Source organism: Ictidomys tridecemlineatus, chromosome 4, assembly GCF_052094955.1.
Source record: "Ictidomys tridecemlineatus isolate mIctTri1 chromosome 4, mIctTri1.hap1, whole genome shotgun sequence".
In the NCBI taxonomy this organism is placed as follows: Eukaryota; Metazoa; Chordata; class Mammalia; order Rodentia; family Sciuridae; genus Ictidomys; species Ictidomys tridecemlineatus.
The window spans coordinates 20,763,901-20,786,910 of record NC_135480.1 but is presented as its reverse complement, the minus strand read 5'-3'; the positions used below and the strand labels follow the sequence as shown (position 1 = coordinate 20,786,910).

Below are 23,010 nucleotides of genomic sequence, written 5' to 3'. Positions count from 1 at the left end.
TCAAGATCCTATTTGCAAATAGGACCCCACAAGCCATGAAAGTATGCCCTGCCCCTTTGTACCAGGCTGGGGAAGATCAGAGTCTCTGCAGTTGTCTGCAATGGCCAATAAACAGGCTAGAGACCTTAGGACCCATGAACACTGGGACCCTGGCCCTGGCATTCCAGGCTCTGTAAGAGAACCTAATCCTGAGCACAGAGCCCTGAAGGCCCACGCTTGGCCTCTGATGAGAGATTAGGAAGAAACCAAAGCTACACCTGGTAAGGTGGAGAGAACAACCACAAGAGGTATCCCAAGAAGTAACAGTGGGGACGAGATGAAGGTTCCAGGTCTTAAAATGTGAGAAAGAAGTTCTGAGGTGTCTGGGTGCAAGAAATGCAACCGAGGTACTGAGGAGGAAGAGGCTGAGAAGCCAAGAGGAGGGCACAGGCCAACACTGGTAGCTGTTTGGGTCAACTTTTAGGCTGCACCCTCTAGGGAGAATCCTTGCAGGATCCTCTCAAAGTAGGACAAGAATGAGGTGACGCCTGGGGCCCAGTTCAGGAAACAGGCTGTTCCCAGTTCCCAGTGATAACACGTTTCTATTACACCTCGTCTTCACAACAGCCAATGAGAGGGATCTTTATTGTCCCCATTTCACAGACGAGAAAACCAAGCCCCAGGGGTGTGAAGTGGCCAATGCAGGGCCCTATCGCCTATCCACTTGGAAGGCAGGCTGTGAATTCGCACCCCATGGCTCCAGACCTGTCTGCTCTTGGAGTCCACCGGCAGGCCCCATGCTTTCTCCCCTTCTGCGACCCTCACATTCCCTCCCGCCTTTGTCTCTGCTGTTGGAGGGCCAAAGATGCACTTGGGGACCAGGGTCCGCCCTTTAGTTTCCTGGTACCCGGGCTCTAGGTCCACCCCTTGGGGCAAAGCTCACGCAGGCGACCGGGGGCTCTGAGGAGGGTCCGCCTCAGGTCGAGTGTGGGCGGGGCGAGGCGGGGCGAAGCAGCGGCCGCGGCTTCAGCACCTCGGAGAGCGCCGTGCCGGGGGCGGGGCGGGGCGGGGCGGGGCCTCGAGACCCCGGCCGGGCCCGGGGGCGCGCGCGGGCGCTCTCGCCGGGCCGCGAGCCGTGCGCGGTACGGAGCCGCGCCCTGCCCTGCGCAGGTGCGCCCGCCGCGCCCGCCCCTGCCCGAGCCCCGCGGCGGCGGCGGCCTTCTCGCCGCGCCTCCGCCTCCTTCGCCGCCGCCGCCGCCGCCTCCCCGCGCCGCGCTCCGCCCGGATGGCCAGGGCTGCGCCCGGGAATGGCGGAGCGAGAGAGCGGCGGCCTGGGCGGGGGGGCCGCGTCCCCGCCCGCCGCCTCCCCGTTCCTGGGGCTGCACATCGCGTCGCCTCCCAATTTCAGGTGAGAGTCCCCGGTCGCGCGCGTCCCGCCCTTCGGCCGCGGCTGATCTGCTGGCTGCCCTCCCCGCCCCCAGCGCCTCCGGATCCCGGAGCTGGGGGGCGGCGAGCGGAGGAGCCTCCCCTCAGGACCCTTCCCCAGCCCCTCGGCCTCCAGTCCAGTGGGCGGCCGCCGCAGATTCCTGGTGCAGCTGGCCCCGCCATTCCACGTCCTGGGGTGGCAGGCTCTGGGCTGGAGTTGGAGGAGGGGGCTCCTCCACCCCGACTGGGCGCTGCGGCTGGGTCCGCGGGTTGCACTGAGATCCCAGCGGAGGCCGCCAGGCAGCCGGGGCTTCGCCTGCCGGGTCCGAACGTTTCTGACTGCAGATGGGAGCCGGCTGGGGTGGCCCCGGGTCCCAATTTCAAGGGGTAATCGACAACCTTGATGCGGGGAGAAGGAAGTCATGGGCCCTTCCCCCAGACTTGCCTGGCCAGGTGGCCTAACTGCCACACTGGCATGGCCAGGATCCTCTGTGGGTTTGGACAGCGCCCATCTACCTGTCAGGTGTGTCTCAAGGCAGGTGCAGAAGGCGCAGTCTGAGCCAGGGGACTCAGCCAGGGGTAGGGGACTCTTCCCAGGAGACCAAGAATGGTGTGAGTGTGGGGGGTCCTGCTGGGTAAGTACCCAGGACCTGCCCGGAGTTCCCCTTCCACCTCACCCCCAATCTGGTGTTGGGCCACTGGGAGTTCAGAGAGGAAAAGGGTGACGTTGGGAAAAGGATTGATGTCCCTCCCTCATAATTCTGATGCCCCCCTCCCGCCTTGTGAAGGAGGAAGTGGAAGATGTCACCGCTCCAGAAACTAGAAGAAAGCCGAGGCACCCATTGTTGCCCTGTGGCAGGGCCTGGCGCCTTCCCCTCTCCTGGGGCTCCTGCCCCAGCCAGGCCCCAGCTGGGTTCTGGCGCCAGCCCCTTTGACCATGGGGTCACCAACTCCCAGGTCCTCAGGTGGGCAGGGTCCTCTGGAGATCTCTAATGGCATCATCAGGCTGGGAAAGCTCCCCAGAGTCCTTGAGCCCAGCCAGCAGGACCAGAGGGAGGGGGCCAGAGGGAGGTGCCAAGGAGAGAGCCTCAGACTCCAGCCTCCCTGGAAGGCCTGTGCTGTGGAAGAGAAGGGAGCCGTGGGACCCTAGGGTCAAATCCTGCTGCCACCAGGCAGGGCTTTGTCCTCTCTGAGTCCCATCTGTTAAGTGGGCTAATTAATATTGATTCCTGCTTGGACAGGGGAGGGTGCACAACAAGCCACTGTCCAGCAGGGATCCATCAGCCCTCCACGCTAGCAGGCATCGTGCATGGCTTCGCTGTGGCGGGTCTCCCAGACATGGGTGGAGGAGATCCAGAAAGCTGGGAGGCTTGCCCGGGGTGCCCAAGGAAGTCAGAGGCTGGGTCCAGACAGGAGCCTAGGTCTGCGCGTGCTCAGTCCACTACTCCCCAGGCCCTGCCCTGGCCCCGAGGGCAGCTGTGCCTCCCCACCTGCTCCCACCTCCCCCTGGCAAGCAGCCACAGGCTTCAGTGAAGCGAGCTGAGCAGGGGCATGCCGCCTAGGGAGTGTGGCCAGCCCTGAGCCGGGTGGGATGAGGCGGGCAGTAGGCCAAACGGCTGAGGCGTGGGCAAGCCCTCTAGGACACCTCGCCTGGCTGTGGAGACAGGGCCAGCTGGTGGGGATAATGAGGGTCAGTGCCTCAGGCCCCACGTGGGCTGCCCCGCCTGCTCCTGCAGCCCTCACTGCCCCTTCTCTTGTCCCGCCTCTTACAGCACCTGGCCCAGCTCCATTCCACCCTGGGTGGCTTGTGCTCTCTTGGGGTTCTTGGGTTGGGTTGTGGATCCAACAGGCCTGGGTTTGAATCCTGGCCTTCCTTTTTAGCTGAGTGCCCCTAAACTGCACTTAACCTCTCTGAGCTTTCATTCCTTCCTCAAGGTATCTGCTTTTGGCCCTTGCTCAGAGTGGTCCTAAGGCTCAGATGAGACAGCACATGTGGAGTGTTTCAAAGCCATGTGAGCGTGTCCCCGTCGCTCAGTGCAGAGTAGGTGCTCAGTAATGCCTTGGCTGTGTATTATTTAATTAAGGGTGAAATTGGGGCTCTTCTCCTCGAGAGAACAGAGACAGCAGTGGTAAGTGCTGGCACAGGGGAGCACTTGAGTGGCCCAGGCACCATCCTAAGGGCTCTCTGTGGCAAGAGCCTTTACTGCCCCACAGCCATACAGACGGAACCTTGTCATCGTGTCTACTTTTCAGATGAAGCAGTTGAGGCGCAGAGAGGTTAGGTGAGCGAGCAGAGCTGAAACCCGAACCCAGACAGTCTGATTTCAAAGCCACCCCCCAAAGGGTGAGCCTGAGATATCAGAGAAGCCCCATGGAGAGGGAGCGCGTGGCCGGGCTGGGAGGATGGGCTTCTGTTTGTTGATAGTTGGTTTAAATAAATAAATAGGTGAGTTGTTTCCTGATTACATGATTCTGTTGGTTTAAATAAATGTGTGCTGATCTTGTTTTATGACTAGTGGCTACCATTGGGTATGGCGTGGGGTGAGGATTTTCACTCCTCCTTTTACATACCTCCATTTTATTTCACTGACTTTTACAGTGTGTCTATAGGTAACTTACAAAATAATAAGAGGAAGTTCATTATTCAAGTGATACATGTTCAGGGTAGAAACTCTACAAGAGGATTTAGAAACATACACAATGGGTACATTGGTGCCGGGTGAGTGGGCTGGAGGGGGAAAGCACAGCCATCTGTGAGGGAGGACTCTCGGGACACGGGACAAAGGGTGTTTGTGGCAAGCAGAGTGTGCAGCGAGGCCTGGGTGTGTGGAAGGGAGTCCTGGATGAGGGACATTAAGTCAGCTGCCAGGGCTGGGGATGTAGCTCAGTGGTAGAGCACTCGCCTAGCTTCTGACCCCAGCCAAAGAAAGAACGAGAGAGAGAGAGAGAGAGAAGGAAGGAAGAGTTCAGCTCCCCCGACCAGCCACGCTCGCCCACAGGAAGAGGCGCAGGCCTGCAGGCCCAGCAACTTGGGAGGCTGAGGCAGGAGAATCTCAAGTTGGAGGCCAGCCTAGGCAGCTTAGCAAACCCTTGTCTTGGAATAAGAAATAAAATGGTCTGGGGTGCAGCTGGGAGGGAGAGCACCACCCCAGGTTTGAACCCCTGGCACTGCACATAGCACGGTAGCAACAACAGGAAAGGGGAGGACCCGCGGACCCCCTGGGACACGCGGGTGTGGGTGGCAAAGCTGGACGGAGCCCACCCCAGGCTCCCTGGGGGTTCCCGGCTGTCCTGCCACACCAGCTCAGGGACGAGCCGCCAGGCCAGCCAGGCGCAGGGACCACCTGACATGTCTCTTGCGGGTGACACAGTAGCACTCCTTCCTGCATGGACAGTTGTTGGCTCTTGGCCAGGCTCAGCAGGGAGGGAGGCAGTGAGCGGAGGCCCTAGGTGGGTCTGGCCATGTGCGGGCCATGGGAGAGAGGGGAGGCAGGCTGGCTGCGTGTGGCAGTGACCTGGGCAGGCCGGCCTGGAGCGTGGGCAGAGACACCCTCCAGGAGGAGGCCAGGCGATGTCCCGCCCTGCAGTAGGCAGAGCAGAATGGAGCAGGAGCTTGGAGGCCATGTTAGGATGCGGCCTCTTCACCCACACGCAGTGGGGTGAGGAAGGGTCAGCAGACGACCCGCTTGTTGGGAGACTGGCCATCCTGAGGTGATGGGGAGATGGGGACAGGATGCAAGAGTGACTTATGGGTCAGATTAGAGCCCCTCCTGGAAGGATGTGCTCTGGGGGTGAAGGGGAGACAGGAGTCATCGTCCAGTATGGTGCTGGCTCCTGGGGTGAGATGTCTGGTGGGAGATGAGAGGCGGGTGGCCAGGGTGGTCAGAGCACATGGCCACTTGCTGAATCCCAGAGCGGTGGTCACTGGGGACCCAGTCGGAGGAGTCAGGCAACCAGTGGTTTTGGGTCTGGAGCTTCAGGGAGGATTGGGCTGGGAGTGTCCCATATAGAGATGGTCTCTGTTACCTCTCTTGTCACCTCTCTCCCTGGGTGGGGAGGGACAACCTCTCCACCCAGGGAGACTAGGCAGAGGGAAAGAACAGGCCCGGGACTGGCACCCCGCCGGGCAGCCCCTGGCTCTGGGGGGTGGAGGGCAATGGCGGGGCTCTCTGGGGAAGGGCGCCTGGCCCCGGGCTCAGCCCCGCGCTCTGAAGTCCGAGCCTTCAGTTGTCTCTGGACTCCTGGGAATGGCCACGGCTCAGTTCTTGCTTGGGCCCAGTGGCTGCCACAAATGGGTGACCACTGCCATCCCCAGGCAAGGCTCCGCATTCTAGAGGCCCCTGGTCCCCAGGGCCAGCTCACTCTGCCGCAGGGACGCCCACGGGCCTGGCCTTGTCTCTGGAGGGTCCTGCTGCAGCCCCTGCACCTCCTGCGCAGGCAGGTACTGGTGTCCCCGAGGGCCCGTCCGGGGCTGGAGCAGGTGGGATCCTCCAGCCGAGAATGGGCGGCCCCCGGGACGGAAGCAGCCCTGGGACCCGCAGGCGCCCGGGAGCGCCGGGTGGTGTGAGCAGCGCTGGAGGCTCACCCAGGAGGGCCCAGGAGGAAAGGTCCCCAGGTCCCCACCCGGCGCAGCTGCCCCGTGTTTGTCACCTCCTGTGTGTGACCGTCCTCCTGGGAGGTCAGGGCCCCTCTCCTGCTTTTCTTCGTTCTCTTGGTTGCCGTTTCCACGTGGACACGCAGCTCTGCAGGGCCCACTCCCGACGGGACTGTCACCTCCGGGGGCCGGGGGGCCTAGCGCAGGGTCCCAGAGTTCTGCCACCTGTCTGCACCAAGGTGTCCCACACATCACACAGTTGTGACCCGGGCGGGGCTGACCCTGGGAACTCATTCCTTGGGGTGGATGCTGTTTTCGCAGGTGACAGCGTGGCTCGGTCAGGAAGGCATTCCAGCCTGACCCCAGTGTCCATCCCCAGCAGGGTGCGGAGGAGAACCATGCTGAGGCTGAGGCTGGGCCTGGCTAGCCCCCCCCACTCCTCTCCACCCCCCCACCCCCTCCACCCCACCCCCGTTTTCAGCCAGGGCTATCCCAGGGCCCCCAGGTGTGGGCAGGACACAGGAAGTTGAGTCCAGTAGGGACCAACTTGGAGAAAGATCCAGCTTTTTTATTAATATATTTATTTTTTCTATTTATTTTTTTGTTGATGGACTTTTATTTTTTTAATTATTTATTGAGGGCTGGGGATGTGGCTCAAGCGGTGGCGCGCTCGCCTGGCATGCGTGCGGCCCGGGTTCGATCCTCAGCACCACATACAAACAAAGATGTTGTGTCTGCCGAGAACTAAAAAATAAATATTAAAAAAAAATTCTCTCTCCCTCTCTTCCTCTCTCTCACTCTTTCTTTAAAAAAAAATAATAATTTATTGATATGCGGTGCTGAGAATGGAACCGGTGCCTCACACACCAGGCAATGCGCTGCCGCTGAGCCCCAGCCCCAGCCCCAGCCAAGAACTCTCAGGTGTCGTGGAGAGAGAAGGATCCTGCCCTCTGGTCTAACTGCCTCTGGTGGGGGGAGGCCACTAGGTCACATGACTCAAAGGAGAAATCTTCCACTCCAGAATTACCGGCAAGAGGGACCAGGGGCACCAACAGCAAGGTGCATGGGTCAGAGAAGCCAGAGCGGGTGCAGGAGGGTGGCACGGAGTGTGGGGAGGAGGGGGACCAGGCAGGCCGCAGGGGAAGGGAGGCCCTGGCCTCGGGCACAGGGAGCCTCTGGGGGGCCTGGGTAGGGGGCAGTGGCAGGATCAGACTTGCATCTTAAAGGTCAGAGTCCCCTTTGCAAGTGGCCTGTCGCCCAGGTCCTGGTGGACAGTGGCCTGCAGGGAGGCCGGAGGGCAGTGGGGAGCCTCTGAGAGCTGAGCAGCAGCCCCGCATCCTGAGGACCCCCAGGAGCCAGCCTGTGCTCAGCACTCAGAGGGCTGCAGGGACGGCCGGCCCCCGACCCAGCGTGTGCAGCCACGAGAGGCTCACAGGACCCAGGGCCACCAGCTGGCAACCTTGTGTCACCACAGCACCTGGCCAGGAGGCCCCGAGTGGCTTCTGGACAGCCAGCCACCTGGCTCCATCTGCCGGGCCCAGCCAAAGCCCCACCCTCCACTCAGCCTGCCCGGGTTGAGAGGTCAATTAGAAAGGGCCGGGGCTGCTGTTGGGAACGGGGACAGCAGGGGAAGGTGACCTCACAGGGCCAGGGGGAAAGGCCATGACAGCAACATCAGGACATGAGCGCCATTGCGCCAGCTCAGGGTCTGGGGCCGCAGCATGGCCAGGACAGCAAGCCAGGTGCCAGCGGAAGGGCCGGGGCACCTGGTGGAGGTGAGGTTAACGCAGCAGGAGGGGCCTTGGCTTGGAAGGTAGGCCCAGAGGCCAGGGAGGCACCCAGAGACCAGCCTGTGACACCAGACACTAGGGTGGCTGACCTCCGTCCCCACTGGCAAACAGCACAGGTCGGGTTGGTCCACAGAGGCTGATCCCGTGGGAGGCTGCCCAAGTCTCGGGCCGGAGGGGAGGGCTGCCTACCTGTGAAGGAGGGTCCCGTCCTGCCGCTTGGGGTGGCCTCCTGGAGCCCAGCCTCAGCTCTCCCAGAGGTGGATCAGGCAGAATCAGGAGGGCTCCGCCCTCTCCTTCCCTCCCTGCCTCTCCAGCTTCTCCCCGCCACAGTGGCCACCCCGAGCCTGGAGGGTCTGGACTGGGAAACCCCGTGGTAACTAGAGAAGAGAGGAAGGGGCAGGACCTGGGCGACGGGCCACATGCAAAGAGGACTGTGAGCAGTCGTCCCCCTGGATCTTGCGCAGGGACCTCCCAGCCCCCTGCAGCTCCCAAACACCCACTCTGCTCATGCTCCAGCGTCGGGGGCAGGGACAGGCGCCTCTTTCTCTGTGGAAACTGAGGCCTAAGGCCCGTACCTGGGCCTTAATGCTTCTCCTCTGTAAAATGGGTGAACAGAGCCCTCCCAGGGTGGCGATGTGGAGGTGGGGGCAGCTGGTGGGTCAGTCAGGCTGCGCCCTGGGGCCGCCTGCTTCCAGGCCTGATGCAGGATGTTCCACTGTCCGCCCTGCCCAGGAGGGGCACCCGAAATAAGGCACCACAGCACCCGAACAGGGCAGGCACCTGTGACCCTGAGTGGGGGCTGCCTCTGGGGAGTGGGTTCCTGGGCTGGGTTCAGGAAGAGGGTGGGGATATCACCCCTGCCCAGGGGAGCCGGGATCAGGCAGGCCCCCTGACTCGCCGCCCGCGCCCCTCCCAGCATTCCCAGGCCAGCACAGTTCCCATCTGTGAGGCACATCAGTTCCAGCCCTGCCTCCGGTGCCATCCAGGGCAGTGGGCACCTCCGGGGCTGCTGGAACATAGACATGTCCAGGTCACCTCCCATCCTGGCCAAGCCAGGACCCGCCGCCTTCTCTGACTGCTTTGGTTAGGGAGGAGGGGTGGACGCTGAGGTCACCCTCTCAAACATCTGGCCAGCAGGTCCTAAGTACCAGGGTGTGAAGGCGGCCTCACCAGCTCTGCCCGTCAGTAGCACCCAGGCTGGACGGAGCTGGGAGGGAGGGGACGTGTATTGATCACCTGAGGATGCAGAGTGGGAGGGCCATCCATCTCTGGAGCAGTGTGGCATGGGGTGCAGTGTCTCTGATGGAGGCCAGGTCCTATCTGCTCTGTCATCCTGCTTTACATCCAGGTAGATGGTGACAGCAGCCTCGTGGGAGGGCCAGGAGGGCTTCCTGCAGGAGGGGCTTCCCTGAGCACTCCTCTGGCATGCCCGGTTCCACCTGCCATGTGCTCCGTCCAAGCCCTGGGTTAGGCCCTGGGGAGCCCTGGTGTCCACTCTTGGGGACACAGATCAGTAAACAGGTGATTACCCACAGAGCTGGGCCTCAAATGCCCAGCATGGGGCGCAGCCCTAGCTAAGAGCCTTGGAGCATTTGGGGGCAGCAGGGATGACAGGGCTTCATCAGTTTTGCCTAAGAGTGGCATGTGGCGCAGGGCAGTAAGGGGTGGGGAGCCTGGGGCATGCAGGCCAGTGTGGGGGGCCTGGGAGGGCAGAGGCCAGCCTGCACCAGGGCATGGCAGTGAGGAGACAGCTGTGTGCAGGGCCTGGCCGAGAAGGGGCTTCCAAGGGCACCTCCAGGTGGGCACCCAGCGTTCCTGCAGCTTCCAGGTGTTGAGTCCCAGGGGCTCCTCTTGCGCCTTTGGCCTTCCTAGTGACCTTCCGGGGGGCACTGGATGCTGGCCACCAGGTTCTTGTCCCTGGCTCGGGGCAAGGCCCTTTCCCCAGCTCACTGCCCGCCTGCCACGGCTGGGAACCCACTACCCCTGGGCTGCCGTGACGGAGGCCTAAGGAGCGTCCCTCCCTTGTCACAGTGCCCTGTGCAGTTCCACCCAGGAAGTTCATGACCACCCAGCTGCCCTTCCCGCCCTGCTCCAAGCAGTCCAAACACTGGCCGCCCTTGGTTCTGGATCTAGGCCCTCCCTTCCTGGGTCCTGAACTTTTGAGCCCTGCCTGGGGAGGGAGGGACTCAGATGCCACCCAGCCACACCCTCTGACCTTGCCCTGGGTCCCTGAAGCTCCCTGAGGAGGTGTGGGGGACTGAGCATGTGACTGTGAGGACAGGGGATCTACTCTTGGGGAGTTTTGGAAGCTCCTCCATCTTCTACCTGGCACCCAAAAAATGGTGCTGGCCCTTTAACACAGATCAGAGGCTGGCTTTGGGGGGAAACATCCTAGATTTCTGCCATCTGCTTATAAGCCTGGGCCAGGGAGGGGGGTCACCCCAGCCCCCAACAGGGGCATTGGAAGGGCAGGTGGAGCCTGTGGCATTGATTGCAGTAACCTGATCCGCGGGGGAGGCGTTGACATCGGCAGCAGCAGTGGCGTCTTGGCCTTGGGAGGAAGCTGCGGCCACGGAGGGCTGGGCTGGGCAGAGCTGGGCTGGGGCCGGTGGGCAGCTGCTGCCTCCCTCCCGTCATCTATTTTTAATGAGCTCCCGGGGCTTCTGCAGCGGCCGGGACGCAGGAAGGCAAGCCCAGGCGGTGGAGGCTGCAGGCCCCGGCCCTGCCGTGCGCCCGGGCCCCCCCACCCTTCTGGGCATGAGAGGGCAGCCCTGGGGCCCCGCAGCCCCCCGGCCCGGCAGGGCTCTCCATGCAGCTGGTGCTGAAGATGGACTCGAGCCCAGACAATGACAGCTGGCTGGAGGATCAGTGGGAGCGCTGGTAGGGGATGGGGGCCGGGAGGGGACTGGGGAGGGACTTGGGGGCAGCTCCTTTGAGCTCAGGGTCCCTGTTTGGTGCGACTGAGGTAAGAGGCAGGGTGTAGACCTCCTACGGTCCTCTGGGCACTGGGCCACCCCCCTCCTGGGTGACCTTGGAGCAGTGAGTTCCTTTGCTCCATGCCTCAGTCTCCTGGTCTTCTTTGGGGAAAGGTTCAGACGTTCCCCCCAAACTTCCCAGATGTTCCACTCACCCAGACCAGGCAGAGTGCCAGGGCTAGGGGGGCAGTGGGGGGCCAGGCAGGTGCTGCGGTGCCTGACCCAGCCCTGCCCTCTGAAGGGGTGCACAGAGCTGTCTTGGGATGTCCTGGGGCTGGTTGGTGTTCCTGTGCCCAGGGCTCTTTCTGGTTTGTCTCCCGAGCTTACAGCACCTCCAGTCCCAGCCCCATGCCTTTCTCGACTCCACCGCAGGATCCTGGTAGTGGGCAAGAAGATGCCCAGGTTGGAGAAGGCAGCACGAGGACATAGTTTCTCCTGGAATGGGCTCAGTGTACCCGTGTTGACACCAGATTTCCTCCACCCATTCCTCGGGCTCACAGGCGTGCGTCTTCCTGGGCTGGGGACATGGGGCGCTCCTCTAAGGCTGTTGTGCCCTCTGGCAGCTCCTGGCATCTTGTTCCTGTGACCTGCACAGGGTCCCTACTCCAGGCATCTCTTGGAGTCTCTTCTTGACTCTGCATTCTCCTTGGGTGAACTGGCCTTGGCACCTGCCTTGACCTGGGAGGCCAAGTTCTGGCCAGCTGGGCCTTCTAGGCACTGTCTCCTGGTTGGCAACAGGATGGGCAGCTCCCAGCCAGGTTGGGGTAACCCCGAGCCCCTTCCTCCTGTGCCACCCTAGGAGACTGCCTTTCAGCTTGAGCCCTACTCAAGCCCATCCTTGGGGGGCTGTGACCTTCCAGAGGCTGCCCCTTGGACAAGGTAGTAGGGAGAGGCCAGTAGACCTAGCAGTTCCCTGAGTTGTGACTCTGGCTTCTTGTCCCCACCAGGCTCACCCATGACATCAGCCTGGAGGAGTTTGAGGATGAAGACCTTTCAGAGATCACTGATGAGTGTGGCATCAGCCTGCAGTGCAAAGATACCCTGTCGTTACGGGTAAGGGCCCAAATGGGGTAGCAGGATGGGTAGGGACGGGAGCGCGGGCACCCCATAGCTGTCAAGGTGCTTTCAGGTCTGCACGGCAGCCTTGGAGAGAAGCAGCAGGAATATTAGCTAATGCTTGGCACGTCTTGGGTGGTCAATCAGAATTTTCAAAAAAATTTAATGTATTCATTTATTTGCCAGGGCTGAGGCAGACAGTAGCTTCTTCAGGTGTCCTCAGGAAGACAGGGCAGGAGTTCTTGAGATCTAGGGCAGTGGCCTGAGGGCCAGAGTTAAGGGAAGGCCCTTTGAGGAGTGGCCCTGGCAGAGGGCCTGCGGCAGCACAGGGTGGAGTCCAGTGGAATCTGCAGTGCTCTGGGAGAGGACAAAACAGCCAAGGCACTGCTGGCCAACTCCCATGGCTGCCGGCCACCACTGCACCAGACCCGCCACACCACTCGCCTCCTGGGCCTTCTCTGTCCCCACTGAAGGGCTGGTCCAGCACTGCTGCTACTGAGTCCCTTGGCTTTGCCATAGAGAGATGGCTCTCTCTTCTCCCTAAAGAGCTCAATGCTGCCAGGTTCTCAGCCTGATCAGATGGGCATCCCCACTATGTCTTTTCAGAACAGAAAGATGGGGCAGCTAGCCAGGAAGTGAAAGGTACAGTACAGGGCTAGGTTTTATTTCATTTTATTTTTTGGTAACCGGGATCGAACCCAGGGGCACCTAATACTCCCCAGTCCTTTTTTATATTTTATTGAGAGACAGGGTCGTGCCGAGTTGCTATGGTCTTGCTAATTGCCGAGGCTGGCTTTGAACCCACCATCCTCCTGCCTCAACCTCCCAAGCCACGGGGATTACAGGCGTGTGCCACCACATTCAGCCAGGGCTAGGTTTGAAAGCACTTCTCTGCCCCAGGAGGGTGGGTGGCAAGACGTGGTGTTGGGAGAATTGCAGTGTGAGCTGGGGAGGGGGTGACTGAATCTGTGTTAACTTCCTGCTACCCCCAGAGCTTCTGTAAGCTCTGCCAGGCAAGAGCAAACCAAGGGCTGAAGATAACGTTCCAGTTTCCATAACCCAACTCTCCACCCTCTGGCCAGGCCAGAAGGGGAAGGAGGCAGGAGCCAAGCACTCTGGACACTGGGGAGTGGTCCCAGGGCTCTGGCATGGCTTCTACACCTGCTCTGGATTCTGACACCATCCTCTCCCGCAACGTGCACAAGCAGGGCCCCGAGGCAGCACTAGCTAGGGTGTACCCCCATGGGCCTTAGACAGGCTCTGGGGGCTTTCACACTGCAGGGTCCTCACCTCTCTGGGAAGCGGGGGGCGTGGTAGTGAGGAATGGAAGGGTCAAGGGCTCTGTCCAAGGTGCCAGGAAGTTGGTAGCTGAGCTGGGACAAGCATGGGGTTCGGGCCATCAAGGCAGGGTTGGAGGGGCCTGGGCCCCTGGGCCTGGGAGAGAAGACGTAGGGCGGGGGATGCCATCTCCCGAGTTCCAGGTGCCGCCTGCGTGCCCCGCCCCCGCGTCCCTTTTCGGGTCGCGGCGGGTTCCCCAGTCGCACTGCGGCCCTCCCGCAGTCTTCCTCTCCCAGAGGAAGGCTCAGCTTCCCCAGTTTCCTCACGACCCTCTTCAGATACTGCCTCCCCCGCTCCACGACCAATTCCTGGCGGGCCCGGAACTACTTGGCGACCCCTGAGTTCCCATGGCAACAGTGGTGCTTTCACTCCGGGCTCGGCTTACAACCCGGGTGAGGTCACCGGCCGTTGCCAAGGAAACGGGAGGGAGCCTGGAGTCGGAAGGGGGTGGCCCGTGGGGAGTGGAGAGGTGCGGACCAAGGCGCCCACTGGAGTGGGAGGAGGACGCCTGCGCTTCCTCGCAGGCGGCAGGCGGGAGCGGCCCTCTCTGCCCACCACCCGCCGTTCTCCCTCGGATCCCCCCTCGCGCCCGCGGAATGGACTCGCCCGGCGTGGGGGGCGGGGCGCGGCGGCCTCGGCCCCGCCCTCCCTGGCGCGGCGCCGCCCCCTGACGCCCCTCCGTCCCCGCCGCGCAGCCCCCGCGCGCCGGGCTGCTGTCTGCGGGCGGCGGCAACGCGGGGAGCCGGCTGCAGGCCGAGATGCTGCAAATGGACCTGATCGACGCGGCGGGGGACACTCCTGGCGCGGAGGACGACGAAGAGGAGGACGACGAGGATCGCGCGGCGCGGCGGCCGGGAGCGGGGCTGCCCCAGGCTGATTCCGGCCAGGAGCCAGCGCCCCGCGGCCAGGGCCAGAGCCAAGGCCCGGGCAGCGGGGACACGTACCGGCCCAAGCGGCCCACCACGCTTAACCTCTTTCCGCAGGTGCCGCGATCTCAGGTGAGGTGCCAGCCGGGGACTGGGGACTGGCGGGGTGGGGGGTGAAGGGGGCGGTGCCCTGGGGGCCGTCCTGGAAGGTGCGGGGCGCTGAGGGCCTCCATGGCCTAGGTCCGGCCTGCGGAGCCCAGAGCAAGGTGGGCTGCAGCAGGAGGGCAGGAACGGGTGCTCCGAGGGGCGGGGAGGTCTGCCCTAAGGGACAGGGTTGAGGCCACCCACTGGGCGTGGAGCCTTGAGAAAGGGTGGAAGGATTGGAGTAAAGAGAGAGGTAGTGGGTTAAGAGACCAGGGCTTTGAGGGTGTGGAATGAGTTTGAGACCTCTGGCCATGATGGGGTTTCCATTTAGATTATGGGGCTTCTGGTGACGATGGGGCAGAAACAGGACCTGGAGGAAAGGAGTCTGAAATGGTGTGCCTGAGGGGAGGTCAAGGGAACTTGTGGCAAGGTGTGGAGGTGGCGGCAGCCAATTTGAAATCCAGGCAGTTGGGAATCTCAGAAGGCTGGGGAGAGTAATGAGGGATGGAGCTGCTTGGCTGAGTTGGGGGCCTAGGCCCCTGGCGCGTGGCTGGACGCCAAGGAGAGTTGAATAGGGTGGGGAGAGCTGGCTGTGGCCCTTTGTCTTCAGGCCTCCTCAAGAGCTGGGAAGTGGGCTGCTGGTGCATGGTGCAGGGGCTGCAGGAAAGGGTTGGTCCCTTTCCCAGCATCCTCTGGCATGGTTTTTGGCAGCTCAGCTCGTGAATGTGCAGGCTTTGGAGAGTGTTCTCTGGGAGGGAGCCCAGGTTGTATGTGGGAGCCTCATATGTGGGCACTGTGGAAGGTCCCAAGGGGCTGAGAGTGTGGACAGGCAAGCAGGAGATTCAGGAGGGAGGCTTGGTGACATCTTCATCTGTCATTCCTCAGTCCTGTGCAGCTGTGGGGAGGGGCCAGGTTATGGAGTCATCGTTCAGATGTTCAGATTCGTTCCAGTCCCCCAGGCCAACTGCTGGGGAGACCCTTCTTTGTGCTTTTTTCAGGTGCTACCAGAATGCCCCTGGTCCTTCCCAGGCCATAGATTCCTGAGTCCCAGGGCAGGGCATCACCTGGTCCTCCACTAGGGCTGGATTTGTGTCTTACATGTAACCCCTTCATGTCCAGAGTGTGGAGCTGAATGTCTCTAGGGAGCCCCTTCTTGTCCCCCTCAGCCTCCCCTACTCACCCACACACTAGCCATTGCCACTTTGCTGAGGCTGATGGGGGCACCTCCCTGGGGGCTGGCCAGCATTCCTGAGCCAAGAGGGAAGGCCATCTAGTGCCAACAGGCCTGGTGGGCAGGACTGTTCCTTGCACCCTCTTGCCTGCTCCAGAGGAGGGTTGGGAGAGAGGCCTTGGCAAGGGGAAGCTGATGGGTGCAGCACATAGCCTGGGGATGGCCTGATGGGGGCAGGGCCAGGGCCTCCCTGTGCCGGGCACTGCTGACTGCTTCTTCACAAGGGCCTTTTGTTCCCTGCACAGGACACACTGAATAATAATTCTCTTGGCAAAAAGCACAGTTGGCAGGATCGGGTGTCTCGATCATCCTCACCCCTAAAGACAGGTGAGTTGAGACCCTTCTCCATGAGCTGGGCCTCAGCCTGCCCTGACTCAGTCTCTGCTGCTGAGAGCAGACCCAGCGGTCTCCACCTTCCAAGTGGAGGTCAACTGCCCACCTAGTACACTCTACAAGCCCAGCTGGGAGCTGAGGTCAGCTGTGACATGAGCAAGTCAACTGGCCCCAGAGTCTTCGAGGGGCCTAGTGCCTGGGGAGGCTTTGTCTCAGTCTGTGTGTGGACCAGCTGGTGCAGAGGGAGCAGGTAGCCGGGGTCCTGCCCTCAGCACCAACCTGCCTGCCCTCCAGGGGAACAGACACCGCCACACGAACACATCTGCCTGAGCGATGAGCTGCCGCCTCAGGGCAGCCCTGCCCCCACCAAGGATCGAGGCACCTCCACTGACAGCCCTTGTCGCCGCAGTGCTGCCACCCAGATGGCACCTCCAGGTGGACCCCCTGCTGCCGCGCCTGGTGGCCTGGGCCACTCCCATCGAGACCGGATCCACTACCAGGCAGACGTGCGGCTAGAGGCCACTGAGGAGATCTACCTGACACCCGTGCAGCGGCCTCCAGACCCCGCAGAGCCCACCTCTGCCTTCCTGCCGCCCACGGAGAGCCGGATGTCCGTCAGCTCGGATCCAGACCCTGCTGCCTACCCTTCCGCTGCAGGGCGGCCACACCCCTCCATCAGTGAAGAGGATGAGGGCTTTGACTGCCTATCATCCCCAGAGCGGGCAGAGCCACCAGGTGGAGGATGGCGGGGGAGCCTAGGGGAGCCCCCGCCACCTCCTAGGGCCTCACTGAGCTCCGACACCAGCGCTCTGTCCTACGACTCGGTCAAGTACACACTGGTGGTGGACGAGCATGCGCAGCTGGAGCTGGTGAGCCTGAGGCCATGCTTTGGAGACTACAGTGACGAGAGCGACTCAGCCACCGTCTATGACAACTGTGCCTCCGCCTCCTCACCCTATGAGTCGGCCATTGGGGAGGAATATGAGGAGGCCCCCCGGCCTCGGCCCTCCACCTGCCTCTCAGAGGACTCCACACCTGATGAACCTGATGTCCACTTCTCCAAGAAGTTCCTGAACGTCTTCATGAGCGGCCGCTCTCGCTCCTCCAGTGAGTGAGCAGGGGAGCTGCGGGGCAGCCGGGTGGGGAGAGCCAAGATGCGGCATCCTGGTTTGACTAGGAGCACAGAACTCTGCCTGCCCTCCTAAGCCTCAGCCTGAGCTGGGCCACCCTCCTCCAGCCTGTCCCCTCCCCACAGGTGCAGAGTCCTTTGGCCTGTTCTCCTGTGTCATCAATGGGGAGGAGCAGGAGCAAACCCACCGGGCCATATTCAGGTGAGGGCTGTACCCCTCCCTGCCTCTGCCCTCACCACGCAGCCCAACCCAAACCCTTGCACTTGACATCTACTAAGCCTCAGGGGTCAGAGTCCAGCTTTTAGGAACTCAGAGCATGGCGACCAAGCACTGAGGTGCCATGAGGAAGCCAGGACTTGTATACCTACCCTGGCTGGGACAGGGTGTCCTGGAGGGAGACCAGAAGGATGACCCTCATCCACTCTCCAGCCCCCTCCAGGCCCTGTGCTCCCCCCGTGACCTTAGGACCTCTGTGTCCCCCCCTGTCCTGTCCCCTGGCTTCCTAGATGGAAGATGTGGGTATGACTGGTGCTAGTTCCCCAGGAGCCTGCGCTGTGACAGGCGTACATGATACTTTGCAAATGTTTATTGAACTAAAGATGCCACTGGCTAGAGAGGTCCTCTGAGGAATTCCTCACATGCCCTTGTTGGGGACAGGTTTGTGCCTCGACATGAAGACGAACTTGAGCTAGAGGTGGACGACCCTCTGCTGGTGGAGCTGCAGGCTGAGGACTATTGGTATGAGGCCTACAACATGCGCACTGGTGCCCGAGGCGTCTTTCCTGCCTACTACGCTATTGAGGTCACCAAGGAGCCTGAGCACATGGCAGGTAGTCTCCCTCTTTCACCTGGTGCCACCAGCCCTGGCATCTGCCTGCCGGCCTTGCTGCCAGGTGAACGTGTGCCCCAGATCTCAGGCAGCCAGGGAAGGGACGAGTGGGTGATTTCAGGTCTATCTCCTAATGCAGAGTGAGGCCCAGCCAGGTTGGAACTTCTGGGGATTGTGGCACCCCCTGCTGGCCATGTCACTCCCTACGCCTCCCCCTCCCTGTGCTGGGCTGCCAAGCCCACTCCTGCTCACTTCACATTTGCTTTCCAGCCCTGGCCAAAAACAGCGACTGGGTGGACCAGTTCCGGGTGAAGTTCCTGGGCTCAGTCCAGGTTCCCTATCACAAGGGCAACGACGTCCTGTGCGCTGCTATGCAAAAGGTACTTGGATCCGGCTTCCTTTGTGGGTGCCACCTTCAGCCCAGTGCACAGTTGTCTCTTGGGAAAAGGGCACAGGGGTCTAGAGACCCTGGGACAGGAGAGACTGGTTGGGAGGACGGGGGGACAGACAGCACCTGACGTGTCCCTGTCCCTCACCCAGATTGCCACCACCCGCCGGCTCACCGTGCACTTTAACCCGCCTTCCAGCTGCGTCCTTGAGATCAGCGTTAGGGGTGTGAAGATAGGTGTCAAGGCCGATGACTCCCAGGAGGCCAAGGTGACAACTCTGAGCTGGCCCTTCCTCAAGCCAATAGCCCTCCCACTAAATTTGCCTTGACAGGCGTGCCCCTGCGGCCTCTCTCTTCCTCCTGTAGGTGAATAAGTGTAGCCACTTTTTCCAGCTGAAGAACATCTCTTTCTGTGGCTACCACCCAAAGAACAACAAGTGAGTTGGGGCGGAGGCAGAGGTGGGTGTCGGGGAGGCCCGGAGCCATGCTGGTGTGGGGAGTGAGCTCCGCACTCCTGGACCCCTCTTCCACAGGTACTTCGGGTTCATCACCAAGCACCCTGCCGACCACCGGTTTGCCTGCCATGTCTTTGTGTCTGAAGACTCCACCAAAGCCCTGGCAGAGTCCGTGGGGTACGCGCGTGTCCTGCCAGTTCCCACCAAGGGGCAGGCCCTGGTTGCAGGCCTGGGATCTGGTCCCCCATGCTGTCTCCCCTCAGTGTGCCCTGCGGCTTTGGAAGCCCATCTCTAGACCCTAGTGTGGTGGCCTGGAGGGAGGGCTGGGCGGTCCAGGTGGTTTCCAAGCTGTCAGTTGCTGGGCCCTTCCTTCAATGCCAAATTAATCAGGAAGCCAGTTCCACAGAGGACAGAGCTCCGGGGCTCCCACCTGACATCCCCTACAACCCCGGGTGGGGGTCTTGTGGCCCCGGGGAGGCTGCCTAGTGACCCGTGGACCTCCTCCTAGGCGAGCCTTCCAGCAGTTCTACAAGCAGTTCGTGGAGTACACCTGCCCCACAGAGGACATCTACCTGGAGTAGCAGCGCCGCCCTGCCCTCCGCATCCCCTGGGCCCTCAGGGCAGGACAGCTCGCTGCTGACAGGACATGGCACTGCTCAGGAGGAGGATGGCCACCAGAGGACGGGAGAGTGGGGGCTCTTGGCCCGGGTGGGGGGACAGGGTTATAGGGAGAGGCAGATGCAGTTTATTGTAATATATGGGATTAGATTCATCTATGGAGGTCAGCGGCCGCTGGGGACTGGAAGGGGCAGGGCAGGGCTGGGTGTCCGGCCTCTGGTGTGAAGGGTGTACCTTCTGGGAGCAGAGGCTCTGCCCCCGCCTGGGCTGTACTTCCTCTGCCAGGGGCTCTGGCTCTCTGGCTCTTGGCTTCTGCCTTCGTGAAGCCCACGCCACCTGCAGATGCCACCTTCCCCCAACCTAAACCCCACCAGCGCCCTGAGCCTGGCCGAGCCCCGCCACCTCCCAAGGACTCTCTAGTAAGGAAATGGCAGCAGGTGGAGGTGAAGTCCCTGTTCCCAGCCATCGTGGGTTCTTTGGTGGCTTCCACCTCCACCTCACTAGCATGCTGGCCCCTGGCAGGCTCGGGAGCTCCCAGGGCAGCAGCAGCCTCCAGCAGGCCCTGCCCAGCAGGGGCAGCCTCCCAATGCCCGGGCCAGTTTGTCATGGTCTTGTCACCCTGGCCATAACAATTAAAAGTGCCATTTCCTGTCTGGACCACAGTGGCTGTATCTTCGCGCACTGCCCCCCCCCCCCCATCCCTTTGCACGCGGCAGGAAAGCCGAGCCTCAGCTGCACAGAATATCTTTATGCGGGCCTCCTGTCACAGGTGTGCATCGTAGTAATACTCAGCCATGTCTGGCCCGTCCCGCTTGCGCTGCTGGGCCTGGGAGAGGAGGGGCCGAGGCCCTCGTGGCCAAGGGTGCTTGGGTCGGACCCCATAGTCTAAGGAGAGAAGAGGGAAGGAATGGGGGAGGAGCCGCTGTGGGGTCAGCTTAAACAGGGCCTCGCCCCAGGAGGCCTTCTCTTGGGCACCTCCCCTGGGGACCAGGGGCAGGCAGGGGAAGGAGGAGGAGGACTACCATCCATCAGTCCGGAAAGTGGCTGCGAGAGTTCCAGTGGGGCGGAGAACTCCTCAGGAACAGACCGCTGAGACCTGTGGGAGATTTGGGGGTGCTCAGCCTGACCCCAAAGGCTTTGCCACCTCCCTGTGAATGGGAGATGGCCCAGGGTGAGGCAGTTGGCAAGCCCCCGAGCCCAGGATAACAAGGCCAGCCTGTCCTCTGGGAGGGCAGGGGCAGCACACCCTCCCAGTGCTGGGGCCTGGCCTTACCTCAGGGGCTGGGGGCGAAGGAGAGCCGCCGCCAGGATGAGGTACAAGAGGAAGAGACTGAGCCCAGCCCTGGGGTACAGAGCCCCCATCATGGCGAGAACCATCTCCTATACAGGCCCTGGTCAGGCTTTTGCCCACCCCTCCCCCAGGACGGAATCCGTTGCCAGCTCCCAGGGCCACCTCACAAAGGACAATAGTTCCGGGGCTCGGAGTCAGCACTTGCTTTGACGCATGGCCAGAAGCTTCCACCCTGAGGCACATTCAGTTTTACCGACCCTGTGGGCCAACAGGTCCCAAACCCGATCTAGTGTAAGTGCCCAAGGGGAGCAGGCCACCCCGACAAGTCACTTATCTGTGCCTTAGTTTCCCCTCCCGTGAATCGCCCATGGTCCAGCAGACAGCACCACCCACAGAGGTTACTGCAGGCTCGCTGACCAGAGTGTGACCAGGCCCCCAGCCTCCCCACCTGCTCCCCCACCATCCCCACCTCCCCTGCTGACATGTTAGCCCTGGGAAAGTCGGCTGGCTGAAGGAGCCAGAGGGGGCCGCTCAGCCCTAATGGCCCGGAGTCCTTGGGGTGAGGGGCAGCAGCTCGCACAGCACTTCCTACATTGCTTCCTGTGGCATAAACACATCAGGGGACTCCACAGACACTGGCCTTAGCATTGGATATAAGGTTTCCAAGAGGGGGCAAAGCTTTGGACCAGTTCCCTAGAGTACTAGCTGCAGGAGAGCAGGGACAGGCTCACTGTGGAATCCCCAGCTCCTGATACCTAGTAGGTGCTCAGCTGAGAATCTGAGTGGACAGTTGTGTCATGAGAGAATAGCAGACACCGAATGCCTTTGCAGGCTGGAGGCAGAGTAGTGGCCACCACAGCAAGGTCCTCTCTGCTTCCTGATGCCTTGACTAGAGCGCCTGGCCCCACATCCCTGCGAGGGGCCTGGTTAGCTCCTGTGGCCGCCAGGTGCCACACCGACTCCCCCACTCCCTGCAGTGGTGGTGCCCAAACCAGAGGGCTGGGCCTTGGGGCCAGGAGCTTGGGAACCCGGCTGCTCCTGAGACAACAGTCCTGTCAGCTAGCTAACCCTCTTCTTAACTGCGGAGATACCCAAGGACCAGAAAGGGATGTCCCTTGTTTCCAACCCTGACTCCTGGTCCCAAGTATCCCCCTGAGGCAGACAAGTGCTGGGGTTCCAGCACCTCACCCCCAGGCCCTGAGCCACACGGCTCACAAGCCTTCCACGGAGGCCTCTGCCCCAGGGTCAAGGCTCCTCTTATCCCGCCCTCCAGCCCTTTCAAACACACCCCTTCCCCACACCCAGGCCTGGGGTTTGGACCTTCCCTCCAGCCTTGTGCTACCTGGTCCTGCCCACTCCACCCTTCTGCCCTGTGACAATAGCGCTTCACACTGTTCCACATCACTGTGACACCACACAGGTCATCTTCTGCACATGGCCTCATCTTCCCAGACTGCATGTCAAAAACCTGATGAACACGGGCTGGGAGAGTAGCTCGGATACTGGGCTTGACCCCCGGCACCAACCTGGGAACAAGTAAACCAAACCCAGAGCAACAGAACTGGGGCCGGCCGGCATAACAGTGCGCAGCTTCTTAAGGCACTGCTCACAGCCAGTCACCACTGGGACACCAGCTACAGCGCTGCCACCCCCTGCTGGTACACTTCCATTTGTCACAAGGACCCTAGTGTGGCACGTGCACACTACACACATCTGCTTTACTACTGTGGGCACTGGAAGCGGGACTCTGGCTCTATGCATCTCTGACCACACCGTGCGGTGCACAGCCTGGGGTGGAACCGGTGCCAGGAACACTTGTTGGACTAGCTGAAGGTCACGAGGACAGGCTGCCCTCTTCCCTGCCCAAGGCCTGGGCATCGATGCCCCAGCATGGGGCCCAGGGTGCTTCTCACAAGGACTTGGGGAGAGCCAAGTCAGGGTGAGGCTGCCCCTCCCAGGCCCTTCACCAGCCAGGGCAGCCCCAGGAGGCGAGCTGAGTGCATGGTGTAGGCGGAACCTCCAGCACCTAAGGGCTGGAGAGGATCAGGAACACCAGGAACAGGAGTCAGGCCCCTCCCGCTCCACAACAGCCTGCAGGGCCCCATGCAGACTTGGTCACCTCGGAGCCCACCGAGCAAGTGCAGGAGACCTCAGCTCACACCCTGAACTGGCCTGGCTTTCCTCAGAGCCCCAGGCTCTCCCCTCACCCAGCCCAGGACTGCCTGGTGCCTGCCCTCTCCCCAGTGGGGAACGGCTTTGACTCTCAACTGGAGAGCTGGGGTCTGCACAGCATTTTCATCCCATCCAACAGCTGTCACAGGAGTCTGGAAGCGCTGTGGCCAAGAGCAACGGACCCTGCAGGGGAAGGACAAATGGAGGCCATGGCCACACAGCAGAGTGGGCAGTTGTCATCCATTGCACAGTTGGTTTGGCGGCTCTGTCTTCTCCGGGACCAGTGAGCAGTTACTCCCACAGCTGCCGAGGCACGCAGCTGCCCAGCTCCAGAAGGCGAAGTGCAACTCTCTGTGGCTAGAGGAACCAGGACCCCAGGCCCAGCGGGTGCGAGCC

At 61.8% G+C, this 23,010-nt stretch overlaps 2 protein-coding genes across 4 annotated transcripts; one reads left to right on the top strand and one right to left on the bottom strand.

Annotated features, from left to right (window-relative positions):
* The first annotated feature begins 1,221 nt into the window (after window positions 1-1,221).
* Mapk8ip1 (mitogen-activated protein kinase 8 interacting protein 1) lies at window positions 1,222-19,808 on the top strand. 3 transcript variants are annotated; one of them, XM_078046127.1, is made up of 12 exons: window positions 1,222-1,387; window positions 11,711-11,816; window positions 13,853-14,155; window positions 15,644-15,725; window positions 16,026-16,838; window positions 16,987-17,062; window positions 17,519-17,691; window positions 17,961-18,070; window positions 18,231-18,347; window positions 18,445-18,515; window positions 18,612-18,710; window positions 19,042-19,808. In XM_078046127.1, the coding sequence occupies exons 1-12, from the start codon at window positions 1,287-1,289 to the stop codon at window positions 19,112-19,114; spliced, it is 2,124 nt and encodes a 707-aa protein (XP_077902253.1). In that variant the 5' UTR covers window positions 1,222-1,286; the 3' UTR covers window positions 19,115-19,808. The 3 variants fall into 3 exon arrangements, with proteins under 3 accessions (XP_077902253.1, XP_005330085.1, XP_040140389.1); XM_005330028.5 differs by lacking the exon at window positions 1,222-1,387 and adding an exon at window positions 10,216-10,668; XM_040284455.2 differs by lacking the exons at window positions 1,222-1,387; window positions 11,711-11,816 and adding an exon at window positions 13,436-13,549.
* Window positions 19,809-19,884: 76 nt separating this feature from the next.
* Frey1 (Frey regulator of sperm-oocyte fusion 1) lies at window positions 19,885-23,004 on the bottom strand. The gene is made up of 3 exons (XM_005330027.5): window positions 20,425-23,004; window positions 20,174-20,247; window positions 19,885-20,036 (listed from the first exon to the last, which is right to left on the bottom strand). The coding sequence occupies exons 1-3, from the start codon at window positions 20,526-20,528 to the stop codon at window positions 19,915-19,917; spliced, it is 300 nt and encodes a 99-aa protein (XP_005330084.1). The 5' UTR covers window positions 20,529-23,004; the 3' UTR covers window positions 19,885-19,914.
* Window positions 23,005-23,010: the final 6 nt, after the last annotated feature.

What these genes read in the sequence shown, in the direction of transcription:
- Mapk8ip1 (XM_078046127.1), top strand. Translation starts at nt 1,287, where the DNA reads ATGGCGGAGCGAGAGAGCGGCGGCCTGGGCGGGGGGGCCGCGTCCCCG. An exon ending in GCGTCGCCTCCCAATTTCAG is followed by an intron (nt 1,388 to 11,710) that starts GTGAGAGTCCCC and finishes TGTCCCCACCAG; the next exon opens with GCTCACCCATGACATCAGCC. An exon ending in CGGCCGCTCTCGCTCCTCCA is followed by an intron (nt 16,839 to 16,986) that starts GTGAGTGAGCAG and finishes CCCTCCCCACAG; the next exon opens with GTGCAGAGTCCTTTGGCCTG.
- Frey1 (XM_005330027.5), bottom strand. Translation starts at nt 20,528, where the DNA reads ATGGTTCTCGCCATGATGGGGGCTCTGTACCCCAGGGCTGGGCTCAGT. An exon ending in CTTCGCCCCCAGCCCCTGAG is followed by an intron (nt 20,248 to 20,424) that starts GTAAGGCCAGGC and finishes AATCTCCCACAG; the next exon opens with GTCTCAGCGGTCTGTTCCTG. An exon ending in ACTTTCCGGACTGATGGATG is followed by an intron (nt 20,037 to 20,173) that starts GTAGTCCTCCTC and finishes TTCTCTCCTTAG; the next exon opens with ACTATGGGGTCCGACCCAAG.